General features: G+C 35.6%; 2 protein-coding genes across 2 annotated transcripts; both read right to left on the bottom strand.

Moving 5' to 3' along the window:
- Window positions 1–944: 944 nt before the first annotated feature.
- LOC137738120 (thioredoxin H-type-like) lies at window positions 945–2651 on the bottom strand. The gene is made up of 3 exons (XM_068477745.1): window positions 2413–2651; window positions 2037–2159; window positions 945–1574 (listed from the first exon to the last, which is right to left on the bottom strand). The coding sequence occupies exons 1-3, from the start codon at window positions 2551–2553 to the stop codon at window positions 1440–1442; spliced, it is 399 nt and encodes a 132-aa protein (XP_068333846.1). The 5' UTR covers window positions 2554–2651; the 3' UTR covers window positions 945–1439.
- A 5791-nt stretch (window positions 2652–8442) lies between these two features.
- Window positions 8443–12388, bottom strand: LOC137737036 (uncharacterized). Its single transcript, XM_068476385.1, has 4 exons — window positions 11567–12388; window positions 11279–11457; window positions 9172–9246; window positions 8443–9057 (listed from the first exon to the last, which is right to left on the bottom strand). Exons 1-4 carry the CDS (start codon window positions 12231–12233, stop codon window positions 8671–8673), a joined length of 1308 nt encoding a protein of 435 aa, XP_068332486.1. The 5' UTR covers window positions 12234–12388; the 3' UTR covers window positions 8443–8670.
- Window positions 12389–14055: the final 1667 nt, after the last annotated feature.

The raw sequence follows: 14055 nt of genomic DNA on the forward strand, positions 1-14055 counted from the left end.
TTTATGTTTGTAGTTGTTGAAAAATGAAATCTAAAACAACATAATAAATTACATAATCAAATTACTACTTTTAATTACCTAAATTATGTTTTAACATGACTTAACAATAAAATGTTATTACTTGGTTGGCTAGATTATCGCCACTTTGATAAATTCCTTCTGCTTTAGCAATGGCTTCATGCCAAGCTTTCAAATCTTTACGTAAATGTCTGTACGTACTCAATAGATTGCTCACTCTAGGATGTGCCTTGAATTTGCTCGACAAATTGTACGTGATCTTATTCCACATGTGTTGCACACTCATCTCATTTCCCGTGATCGGATCATAAATAACACCCAAGCCTTAAATAAAGACCAATTTGCCTTCTAATTAATTTTCAAAACTATTACCATTGGATGCCCCAAATCTTGCCATGTGGTAGCTGTAGAAAATTTGCAAACTTTTTACAGTTGGAAATCCAACCACCTAGACAAAAGGACCGTTGGAAATACTCACGTCATTCAATTGATGACGATATTTCCAAATGTATTATAACATTGTCCTTAATGTATACACAAAAGATCTCGCCAAAACTCAACACATTTTATTGTTAACTTGTTTGCGAAATAGTGAAATGTTGCCATTTTACACAGAACTTTTTAAAATTTATGAAGAATATTTCGTTATAGTGTAGCAATATTCCACAAAATAGGTTTACGATGTTTTTTTTAAAGAATTTTACGAAGCCAATTAGTCAAAAGAAAGCAATACAAAGTGATCCATTAAATTTAGGATAATTATATTTACACACACATTTTTACCTTCCACACATCTTTGTTAGTTTTGGTCATTGATCTTCTTCAATTCTTTCAATCCGATGACCAAAAATTAAGAGGAGTATGTGAAAAGTAAAATTAATTGTGTGAATAACACTACTCTAAATTTATTGATACATAGCTTACAATTTATCAAAAAGAGTCAAATAACACTTGAGAAATACTAACATCATAGACAATCACGAAAATTAGAGAATACATAATCAATCTTATTCACTCTACACCTTATTCAGCTTTCCTATATTCTTTCCTTTTCGCTTTATTTTTTCCACTCTCACATGTTGGTATCACGTTGACATTATAATATATTATTGATCGAGCTTTAATTAGATAATACTTAGGTACTTACTAATAAATACTTTATATATTTACTTTTTAGATTTGGCCCAATGTTATTTTAATACATGTTTTATTGTTTTAAAACATAGTGTCATAATAACTTTTAAAAAACAAGAAACACGTGTTTGATTAGGCCAAACCTAAAAATAAGTATATATGGTACTCATAAGTGAGTACATAAGTACCATCCAAGAAACCACAGCATCAGTTAATTAATTCATTGATTACTAATTAAAACTTAATTATGATCTCTTGTGTTCCTCAATCTTCTTCTGGAAACTTAATTATGATCTCCTGTGTTTCTCAATCTTCTTCTGCAGTTCATCTTTCATGGCCCCCACGACCTTATCAACCACCTCCCCTTTCTTCACGAATACAAATGAAGGCATTGCCTGCACACTAAACTCCATTGCCACATCCTGCATCCATCCATAAACATTTATCAATTATACACCATATATATAATATATATTTTAATAATCTCATTTTTTGTCATCTGTGATCGAGAATTTATGGTCACTCATATTTATATTTAAAATCACGGGTTGATAAAAAAAATAAAAAAAAGTTCTTTTATTCTCCATTTTTGGTATGAAATTCAAAGGTGAGTGGCGATGTATTCCTTGGTCACTTGGTAATTAAGACAACATCTCTGATATATATATACGTCATGTTCAGTTATGGATCAAATCCATATTTCAAGAAGATGTTATTGATACTTTAAAAAAGTCATTACATTTTCCGGCTTGTGAGTTCCATTTTTATATTTTTTACAAGAAATCAGTGCATCATAACTTTTTTGAGGTGTAAATAACATCTTTCATTGGAATATATACATTAAGTTAAAGAAAAATATGAGTAGTATTCATGCATATATATACCGATAGCTCGTCGACATCAATCTTGACGAACTCAACATCGGTGAATTTATCAGCATACTCTCTGAAGATTGGCACCATGGCTCTACAAGGTCCACACCATTTAGCCGTGAAATCAATCACCATCTGTTCATCACCATCACCATCCAAACAAAATATTAATCAGTTAAGCAACTTCATTAAAATAAACAGAGTAGAGTATAATAGAGTTGATATATCATATATTAATCAGTTGGCTCCATGGCTTTCCTTTTATACAAACGATAGTACCGACAATGGAGAATTTGAACTCGAGACTTTCAACGTAAAAATGGATGTCCTTAAACAATTGAATTACATAGCCTACAAACTTCTTAAGGGCTTAAACATAATTAATTACCAGTTTATTGCTGTCTTTGACGGCAGCAAAGTGGGTGTTCCATTGGTCCTCGGAATGGAAGGCCACGATGCGAGACTTCTGTTCACGTGGAAATTCATCCGATTCATCCGAGTCTTCAAAGTGTGACGTGCTACCTCCCATTTCTTCTTCTTCTTCTTCTTCTCTTTGTCTCTGAGAGATGACGATAAAACACAATAATAAGCTTAATTTAAATAGTTAAGCTTAACTATTTTCTTCAAATCGACTGCGCTTGGCATGGATATTTGGTGTTGGTGGGAAGGGGTTTATATAGTGTAGGGCGAATGGCAAAAGTTGCGCGATCAACTTCAAGCATCGGATTCGTTCGCCTCTTTGATTGGACCATTTTTTTTTTATTACTTTTATTATTATTATTATTATTATTATTATTATTATTATTATTATTGAGAAAGTTTGAAACTATTGTAATAATTTAAGAGATAAAGACACACTCTGACCTCAATCGAGGCATGATGGCCGTCACGAACGATCGGCGTCTAGAATAATTATCAAATCATGTCTTAGAATTCTTATCAATATAACATTCCCATAAACAAAACCGTGAGGGCGTGATCGGAATCCAAAGCAGACAATATCGTGCTACGGTGGAGTCGAGCCCGGGATATGGTGGGGGCCCGGACCAGGATGTGACAGATAAGAAGTTTCAAATTCGGAACGCATGAGTAGAACTCAACACCTAATTCACTAAGATATTGAACCATATTTTGCTAAATGAATTGTACACCGCTGAACTTAATTAGGAAAAATTTAAGGCATCTAGGATTTGATATTAATCATTATTAAAAGGACATTTCATTTTTTATATAAACTTGTATTCCTTTTGCCTCGTGGACGTTTGATTCTTCATTTGTACCCCTACGTTTGGTAGAAAAAGTTCGACGGAGGACAAAGCAAGGTTTTATTTGGGGACGATAAAAACTAATATTTAAATTCATGAACGAAAATTTTTCAAAACCATAATTTAGCAACTATTGCTATAATTGAAGCGTATTTATAACATATTTATTGACCATATTGTGATTTATATGTCCAACTGACTCGGCACTAGTTTTAATGATACGTCCACGAAAAGGTATATATAGCATTTTCCCCCTTTTATGGATATTTTTAGGACGTTATAGTAGAGTTTAAGAGTATTTGTACACTCGTTCTTTACAAGCCAATTTTTAAATGATCAACCGACCCGTTTAAGAGTTATTGAGTACAGAAGTGTTGTGTAATGTTATAACTTAATTGTCCTCGTATCGGAAAATAATATATACTTGTGTTGTTTTAAAGGTTTTGGGCACCTTCCTCTTACAAACCAATTTTTTTTTAAGGCAAACTATATCCATATACTCTTAGTAGATCGATCCTAGACGTTAATTAAGTCAAAATAAACACCGCAAAAAGATTAAATATAAAAATAAAAAAAAAAGTAAAAGTCTGATAGTGGTGAGTGGTGTTGTTTGTGGAGTTGGGATCTAAGTCAATTCAATCATTTTTCACTTTCTACTTAAATGGTAAATGCTGGGATCCCTAATTACACCAATTAGAGTGTAAAGAGGAGCACTTGGCTGCTGTTAATGTCAATGGGCAAGTTTTGTCACATGACGTAAAAACAAGGAGAATGGCATATATTCACCATTAGTAGCAATCCCAAACTATACCAAAAGTCAGGTTAATTACATGACCAAATGAAAATTCTTTCTATGTATCAGATTACGTTATATTTTAAGATATTTGCTCATTAGATTCTTGATTAATAGTACAATGCTTAGAATTTAACGATTAAAATTTTTAAAATATAATATACTTCAAAAGATAATAGAATTCTTGCCGGAACAACTTTAAAATATAATTACAGCTATGTGAATAAAGTTCAAATCCATGAGCTCCTGTAATGCGGAAGCTAATTTAATGAATTAAGTGAGGCTAATAAAAGGGCATCTCTTTCTTGAACTTTCCTGTGGTCCCAAATTTTTGCTTCCATCCAAGTTGCGCACCACCGTGCAATGCACATAAACCCACTAAGTGGCTGATTCAGAAAAAAATTATTGAAGGATCAATAAAAATTGTGCAAGCAGCGCGTGCAAATATTTTTTGGATGGAATAGTATGTAAATTGATATTTCATCGAGTCTGGGTAGACTTGAAATCATTTGTCAAGTCATATTGCACGTCTGTCGATATATGCCAACATAGAGTGAGCATGTCAACTGATGTCAATAGCTTTTGAGTGAGCAAGTCCACAAATGTCAACATATGCTAAGTGAGTCCATCAAAAGATGCCATAGCAACGCATACACGGCATATAAGGCTAGCAGTTACCCTGTCCAATGCCATAGAGTGAATTCGTCGAACAATTGATGGACAACTTTTAAGAGCATCTCAGATTTTCAAAAGGCAACACTTAATTCTCCGTGGTGGATTTCCAAAAAAATATAGACGTGGGTTAAACTAACTAGTTAGTGTAGTGTGTCCACATCTTCGAATTTAGTTTGAACTGTCCCTTCCTACACATTAAAATAATATAGAATGTCTTATTAAATCAAAAAAACAATACTAGTTTAAAAGATAACAATTATGAATGTAGCATATATCATATGTGAGCGTAGTCGCACTGATTAGAACATATGAGCTTCTAACTACGCACCCAAAATACGAATCTCTCTTTATATAATTTAGATTAGTTTGATGCTGCTCCTTGGAGGGACTAGAAAGCAAACAAAAAAAACCCCACTAAAACTTTATTCGTGGACCAGACAAACAGTGGGCTGATAGCGATCAATTTAAAAAAGAGAAATTTAACAAAAAACTTTTGGTACTGTTTATTTTAACGAAAAATTATATTTTTACACTAAAAAATTAATCCTTGTACTATTCACTTTACCCTTTATTTTGTTCTTATCGTTAAAACTCAAAGTTTTCAAATCACTTTCATTAATTTTCGTTTTAAAAAAAGACTTTGTCTTTGGGCTGGAGTAATAAAGAAAGGAATAGGATCTTCTCCGGATCCTCTTTGTGGGGATCCAGGAGATCAATCAATCGTATTTGTTCATTGTACATTGTACGGTTAGAAATCTTTTAAATTTTAAAATTTAATATAAATAGTATTTAACGAAAACTGACCTTACGATGTACGATGAACAGACTTGATTGATTGCTCTCCCAGATCCCCACAAAGAAGATCCGGAGCGGATCCATGTCCATAAAGAAAGGGGGTATGATTCTATTCTCTTTCTTCTCCTTCTATTTAAAGATCATACGTCAACAACTTGCATTGATTTCTTTATAGAAAAGAAAAGACAAAGAAAAAAGTGAGAAAGGAGGGGAGCAAATTTGGAGAGACAAAACATGTAAAGAAAAAAAAAATTGATAGGCTAAACTGATATATTATCTAGGAAATAGATCATGTCCGGGTCCCTTCCTTCAAAGCCTAGGGATCAAGTGATCTAGGTTTTTAAAATTTGATCCAACGACCAAAAACAGAGAAGTTAGTAAAAACTTTTAAAAGTTATAATAATTTTTGACCGTTGGATCAAATTTAAAAAAAGAAAGAAAAGAAAGCTTTGTATATAGAGACAAAAACTTTTACTATATTTCAAGTAACTCCACCAGTTTTTAAACATGTCAAGAAGAAACAAAAATATAAAAACAATTAAAGCCTAACCCAAAAACATGAAAATAATGTTTTAGAATACTAACCATACCCCTAAATCTTTAGGGCTGTTAATAGAACTCAGCCCTCACAACTCTAACAAAATTAATATATATCATAAACTTAACCCATCATCGACTACTTCTATAGAATCAGTTCTGAAACTATATGCAGAATCAGTTCAACTTATCATTGACTATTTTTTGTGAATCAACTCAACCCGTTCTCGATCATTTTTGCATAATCAGTTCAACCCGTCCTTAACTATTTTTGTAGAATCAGTTCAATCTGTCCTCGACCATTTTGTAGAATCAGTTCAACCCATCCTTGACCATTTTTTGCATAATCATTCAACCCGTCATCGATAATTTTTGCATAATCATTCAACCCGTCATCAATCATTTTTACATAATCAGTTTAACTCGTGGTCGACCATTTTTGCAGAATTGGTTCAACCCGTTCTCGACCATTTTTGTAGTCTTTGACTATTTTTGCAGAATTAGTTCAACTCGCCTGCAGAATTAGTTTAACCTGTCATCGATCATTTTTGCAGAATCAGTTTAACCCATCCTTGACTATTTTTACAGAATCAATTAAACTCGTCTTCAACCATTTTTGCAGACCAAAAGGAACACATTTAATAGATTCATTTACAAACTCAGCTCCCTGTACAACCCAACGAAAATACAACAAAATTACAGTACAAAGTAAACTATATTTCACTAATCCTCGCATACAAATCTTTATTTGTTTCATCAGTAGATTTTGAACCTGAAAGCAAATAAGAAGAAGAAATAAAACATAAATTATAGTGATACTTTAAGCTCAGTAACTAGAAAATAAGTATGCTTTTGTTCAAATTAACAAAATAAAACTATATATGTTAGTTCAGAACTATAAAGATGTCACCCTATTTTTGTTACCATAATTTAATCGAGGTAAAGAAAAATAAATTTCAATGCTGTTGTTCTTGTACAGATATCAGCTATTTTGGTACTGGCCTTCTAACTTATAGTAGAATTCAAATTAAGATCCACTTCAACATCTATAAATCTCTACAAAATTAGCAAACTAACTCATTTCTAAATGAAGAAATCTCTTCAAATATGGGAAGTCTCCTTTACCTTAGAGGATTTCAATGCTTCACCAAGTGGTCAAGCTCCCCGAGAAAAGCTTTTTTCTATATTTAAATATAAAGAGTTGGTAGACAAACCTACAAGTTAACATTGCTCTAGCTAGCTCCTGCAATATTTCCTCAGATCAAATTTTTTACCTGGGCTTGTTAAATTCTTGAAGATGACCTTCTGACAAATCGTGAAGAATGGTTTGTGCTTCATCGTACCGTGTCTTCTTGATCAGGCACATGCATAAATTAAGATTTTATTGATGTATGGATCGGTATTTGTTATTTGTTTACTGATGAAATGGGAAAAAGGAAGGGAGAGAGAGATTCGAGAAAAAAAAAAAAGAGACAGAGGGAGCATGAGAAAGAGAAAAAAAAAAAAGATAAGGGAACAGGAGAAAGAAGTGTGAACAAATGCAAAAGATAAAGGATATTTTTGTAACTTACACTCTAAAGAAAAGAAAAAAAGTAAATAATGTCGTCTTTCACATGTATTAATTTTTCTCTCTCCTTAAAATATTTAAAAAGTAGTCTCAATGTGAAATTAAGTATTAAAAGTATATTTTATCTGTAATTTTTCCAAAAAAGAAATTCGATATACCAAACAGATATATTATTTATACAATTATATCTAGATATTTTAGCCAAAATAATTTCTGAGATTGACATAACTCCTCAGTTTGGTAATTGAGATTTGAAATAAATAGTAGTGGTGAATGAGTTATTCCACCATCTCCCTCCATGAAGAATTTCTATTAAATAAAATAAATAAAAAATAAAAAACCTTCAATTTAATAAATAATATGTCAAAATATTTTTGATTAAAATTAAGAGTATTATTGTCATTTTATTTTTATTTAACGAAAAAATTTCACAGAATAACTAAAATGATTGATAATGAACAAACTCAAAAACCAATTCTACAAATTTTAAATCTCAAGACCAAAGTAAAAAATTATGTCAATCTTAGAGACTATTTTAACTAAAAAAAACCTTATATTTTCATTTGTTCAAAACAGCACACACTGTTCAAATAATCAAATACAAAATAACAACTTTAATTTCTCTGACAAACAGTATGAGCAACTGTAAATTATTTGCATACAGATTCGAGGGTCGAGACTCAACACGGATAAGTAAACCCAAACACGAACCATTTCCATCATAAATTGTAGTCGGACGAAGAAATTTAATCATCAGGCATCAGGCACCGCCGCACCGGGGTTAATTAAAGTCAAACAATGTCCCAAAAATACTTCAACATCTTTATATCTTTGGAGGTTTTCCAACACAAAACACATTAACTGAACGACAGACGACCAAAAACCATCCCAGGTGGTGAGTCCGTCAACCGCCCACATCGAAAAACCATGTTTCATGCAATGCGGCAAACGTCTCCACCCCACCGCCCCATACAAAAACTAGAAAGAAACATTCTACAGAGACTGAAAGTACCATTATGAAGCAACTCCAACGTTGGCCGAGGTATGACCCTCTTGAGCTGCACCTTGGTGGTTGTATGAGGACCCGCCACCCCTACCGCCCCTTCCCCTATTGTTATAGTAGGGTCTTGGATAATAACTTCCTGGCTGGTCGTAATACTGGTTGCGACCATTCTGGAAGGAACCACCTCCTCTGCCATTACCTCGACCTCCACGGCCATTAGCGTAACCTCTACGGCCACCTCCCCCACGACCACCTCTTTGGTTTTGGTATGGTCTGCGAGAAGCATGCTGTTGCTCGAATTCTACATCTCTCTGGTTGTAGTCTGCTTCTGTTTCTAGCTGAACCTGTTCTTGTTGAGCTGAGACAGCCTCCGACTGATTTTCTTTCACTACTTCATCCTGCAAAGAAAGAACCTCCCACATTCAATAAACTAGATGCAAATTCCAAAAAAAAATTGACCTTAAAATGCTAAAATAAGAAGAACCAACTGTCGAATGCTATGCTGAGAGCACCTTCTGAAGTTCCTCTGTATGACTCGATTGGCTATCACCAGTATCATGTCCTTGAAAATTTGCAGTGTCTTCAACCTACAGAGCATTTAAAGAAAATTCAATGCGTATTGCTTGACCAAAATCTATCACTCAGTCAACAATAACAGGAAAAAAATCAAATAATCATTTTACACTTACTTATAGTTGATTAAACAACTTTCATTAAGTTTAAAGATTTCATGCTAATAATTTCTTGTTCCTAACAACTTCAAACAAATATGGTGTAAAGCACGCAAAAAGATAGCAGAAGTTGAGAAAGGGGGTGACTGAAAGATGGGACGGAGTGCGACTGTTAACAGCCCATATAGGGATGGATGCTAGTGCTAGTAAGATGAGGAGGTGTGTGACCAGAAAACAGCACAGCAATGAACTTGAAATAAAGAAAACGACGCCAAATGTATTGTCAAAAGGAAACTAGTAAAAATTGCATTCTCACTTGTTTATCATCCACGCTCGGGTAAACCAAAAAATAAAGGAAAAGAAAGCCACAAAATTACCATACCTAATAGAAACTTCGAAAAGATAAAACAGAGCTTTAGTATATCTGGAGATATAATAACAAAGAGAAAGGTGGCCATGCATTAGATAATCTTGAATCCAATATTTAGATTGATCACGATGCACTTGTTTACATCACCCCGCGCATGCAAAGAAGGCTGATGCTAAAACAGATGTTTCTTTATATTCTTTATTTATAAATTAACAACCACAAACACTTTTCTACCTCTGACCTTAAGAAGTAAAGAGAGTAAAATACTACACAGCCAGAAGGAGACACAGTACCTCTTTAACCATTGCCTAATCAAAGTTTTAGTTGTTGCATAGAAATTCAAGAATGTCAGTCACGTGGCCCCCAAAGTAGGCAAGCATAAATTATCCATACAAAGAAAATAGCATTTCCTATTGATTTGTCCCCTGGACTGAACTTATTCGGATTCTGAATTATTCATCAATACACTGTTCCCAACAACTAGCAAAAGTGGACGAGTTCAAATACCTCCTTCACAAAGTCCGAAGTTGCATTACTTTACTATGCATAGTTCATCTGTGAAGGAGATAATGATGTTTTCATTTGCATTAATAACCAAAAAAAAAAGACTCCTATTAATCTCAAACCAAATACACCCGTGCATGTTGAAAGATTCTAATAATTATTAGGCATAGTGTTAAGAATAATTGGGATTCTTGTCCTACATATACGAAGCACATAAAAATTTCACGGATCATTGTTGGGAAGGGGAGGGCACATATTCCCATACACAATACACAGCAAGAATAAAAACTTCTGATGTCCAATAGATAAAAACAAATCTTTGTGAGACCTAATTATGCTTGCGGTTCAAACAATCTTAGTTTCATGTAGCACCAAATACCAATTTCATGTTGGTCAGTTTAAATAAAAAGCATCATTCACTATTTCATGGTTTCCCTAAACCCTTAACTTGCGTCTGGAAGGGTAGGTAGTAGCCAACAACTCATTCCTTCATAAGACTGTTAATACCGACTTCCAGTTTCCGGTCAAATTAAACCCTTTTTAAACTTGTGAAAGCTATTACTACACCTGAGAGTAATAGAGTTGAATCAGATCACTATATCTTAGAGTTCAAGGTTGGCATCACCCACAAGAGAAGCAGTAGCACGAATAAGAAAAGACAAAGCCAACAGTTCTTAAAACTTTCAAAATAAAAGAAAGTTCAGTACTCATGCTACATTGTCCACCTAACATGCATCCATGTTTCAGCGTTTTGACTGCCAGATTCAATAGCTTGCCACGTAACCAACCCAAATCCACCATTTTGGAGACTGTCTCTGCTTGCTTCAACGGCAACTATTTCTATGCAGTTATAAGCAGAGATGCTGAAATAGTCTTTACTTTTATTCTTTTAACACCAACAGCAACTCAGAAAAATATAAAACAATATCTCATAAGAAATACCACAATAATACAAATCATATGCCTCACAATCAAAACACCAAAACCATCATAATGAATTAAGCCCCAAATTGTTAATAGAACAACTCAAAGCATATCACAAATGACGAAAATTTACAACTAAATCAATAATACCTTCTGCTGGAAATCCAACTGGACAGGCACCTCAACAGGCAAGATAGGCTCATGTACCGGCACCTGAAATGGAGCATAGTTCCCTGCAGCTGCTGCGGCCGAAACTTCTTTCATTTGCGGCGTTGTGGTAAAGTAGTCCGAAGCCATAATCTTACTGAGCCTCTCTCTCAAGCCCGCATCTGCACACAAATTAAACCATTGATGTCAACAAAGAAGCCACATAGAAAACAGAATTTCAATCATTTACAAAAACCAGCTAAATATTTCACAAAAAGATAGAAACTTTACATGTCACATTGGAATTCGGCTCAATGGGTTGCTCCGACTTAGCGAGCCAACGCTTGGCGTGTTCGAGGCATTGCTGCAACGCATTCTTATGCGACAAGCTGGAATCGCCGGGCCGCGAGATCAAAAATCCACCGAGAGACGAAATCAAATCCAAGTCCCTCGGGGCCAGCATCTCAGTGTCGTCGTCAGTGATGGTATCGTAGGTCAAGCAGCATTCTCTCTCGTGGGTCCTGGTTAGAATAATCCGGGTGAAGTCACTCTGCGACTTCACGTCGAACAAGGACCCAAAGTAGAGCAGATTCAGAAGCTCTTCGACGGCGGCAGCTTGGCAATCGTCCGATTCACTGGGCTGGACAACATTGGGCTTATCATCGGAGATAGGCTGGGTAGAGGCGGATACCTGATGGCGCTGCACGGCGAGGCTTTGCTCTTCGGCGACGGCGTCAGCGAGAGGCTGTCGAAGCTTCTCGAGCTCTTCGATTAGGGCAAAGACGCCGGACTTGGATTTGAGGACGCCCTCCTGCTCCTTGTTGAGGACCTTGCCTTGGGCAAGAGACTCCTCCATCTGGATTATGCGGTTCTGCTTTTTGCGGAGGGCTCGGATGCGCTTGTTGATGAGGCTGAGGACTGGTCCATCGGAGAGGTCCGAAGCCGCCGTGGCCTCCATTTCGGCTGCTGCGGAAGTTCTACGGTTTTGTAATTCGGGTTATCGGAGAAGCACCACCAGGCGGCGGCGTGGTGGTAAGGGTTTTGGAGATAACGAAGCGGCGGGAGGGAATTTGGGAAGGGAGAGAGGGAGAGAGAGGGAGGGGTAGAGGTGGAATGAAGGGTATTTGGCCCTTTGGGAGATGGTTTGCCAAATATTAAATAGGAGGTGAAATGTATTAGGAAAATATGTTTTCATTTCAAAAATGAATAAAGTTATACTTTCAGTACATATACAAGTTGTGTAGGCTAACTATGCCATAACAACTTTCTAACTAAGAGGAATCTTATTATAACAAATTAACAGTTTTCCTTAACCTCTAAGTATTATCCTTAGAATATGAGTTTACAATATTGCCCTTAATATCCTTCCTTAAAAGAAACTGCGAAACTCGAAGTTGAAGTTTGTCTTGGAGAAACAGAAATCTGGACTTAGATAGAGATTTGGTACATATTAGCCACTTGATATTGGGTGCAGATGAAGTGAAGGCAGACTGGTTTGGCCAAGACCTTTTTCCGAATATAGTGATAGTTGGTCTCCACATGTTTCGTCCGAGCATGAAAGATAGGATTATTGGCAAGAGATATAACAGAGACATTGTCACACCAAAGTTGAGGAGAACAAGGCAGACAATAGCCTATATCAGTAAGCAGTTTACAAATCCGAGTGATTTCAGAGAAAATGTTTGCAAGGGGCCGATACTCGACCTCTGTTGAAGAACGAGCTACAGTTGGTTGCTTTTTAGCACTTCAACTGATAATGGAATTGCCCCTAGTAGATCGCCTATCCAAAGTACAACCAGGCCAATCAGCTTCTGAGAAAGCTGTGATATAAGGAGTGAAGAACATTTAGAAAACCAGAGGCCAAGGTCAATGGTTCCTTTGAGATACCTAAGTTTTCTCATAACAGCTTGGAAATGAGAAACTCTGGGAGTATGCATGAACTGACACACAAGATTAACAACAAAACTGAGACCTGGGCATGTCCAGGTTAGGTATTGGAGAGCACCAACCAAAGATCAATATTCAGAAACATTCTCAATAAGAGGAGAGTCATGATCAATATTGGAGGTGTTGAGTGGTGTACTGCAAAATTTGGCTCTAACCATTTTGGCTTTAGTTAACAGATCCAAAATGTATTTCGTTTGAGATAGGAAAATTCCAGTAAAAGACCGTTTGACCTCAATGCTAATAAAATAGTGCAAAGCTCCAAGATCTTTAATAGGAAACATAGTACTGAGCTGTTTGATCACAGTTTGACAAGCTGTAGAGGAAGTACCAGTGACCAGAATATCGTCCACATAAACATAATGAAAACCAAGGAATGATCATTTTTCACAAAGAGAGAATGATCACTTTGAGAGCCAATAAATCTGAGAGAATGAAGTGCAGCAAGTAACTTATCATACTAGGCTCAAGGAGCCTGTTTCAGGCTATCTAAGGATTTATGGAGCTGACACACATGATTTGGTTTGGTAGAGTCTTCAAATCCAGGAGGCTGCTGCATAAAAACAGATTCAGAGAGAGTGTCGTGCAAGAATGCATTGCTGACATCGAGTTGGCTCAAAAACCAGTCAAATTGAGCAGCCAGAGTGAGTAAGATTCGGATTGTCACATATTTAGCCACATGGTTAAGTGTAATCAAGACCTTCATGTTGGTGAAAGCCTTTGGCAACAAGCCATGCCTTGTATCGATCTATAGATACATCAGGATTCTGTTTGATCCGGAAAACCCATTTGCAGCCAACAATGTTCTGAGAGGAATGCTAAGTAATAAGTAACCA

Source organism: Pyrus communis, chromosome 6 (genome assembly GCF_963583255.1).
Source record: "Pyrus communis chromosome 6, drPyrComm1.1, whole genome shotgun sequence".
Taxonomy (NCBI): Eukaryota; Viridiplantae; Streptophyta; class Magnoliopsida; order Rosales; family Rosaceae; genus Pyrus; species Pyrus communis.

Coding starts and splice junctions, on each gene's coding strand:
- LOC137738120 (XM_068477745.1), bottom strand. CDS start 2,553: ATGGGAGGTAGCACGTCACACTTTGAAGACTCGGATGAATCGGATGAA. Junction 2,160..2,412: donor TCAAAGACAGCAATAAACTG/GTAATTAATTAT, acceptor GGTGATGAACAG/ATGGTGATTGATTTCACGGC. Junction 1,575..2,036: donor TTGATGTCGACGAGCTATCG/GTATATATATGC, acceptor GGATGGATGCAG/GATGTGGCAATGGAGTTTAG.
- LOC137737036 (XM_068476385.1), bottom strand. CDS start 12,233: ATGGAGGCCACGGCGGCTTCGGACCTCTCCGATGGACCAGTCCTCAGC. Junction 11,458..11,566: donor GCCGAATTCCAATGTGACAT/GTAAAGTTTCTA, acceptor ATTTGTGTGCAG/ATGCGGGCTTGAGAGAGAGG. Junction 9,247..11,278: donor AGTTGGATTTCCAGCAGAAG/GTATTATTGATT, acceptor AATGCTCTGTAG/GTTGAAGACACTGCAAATTT.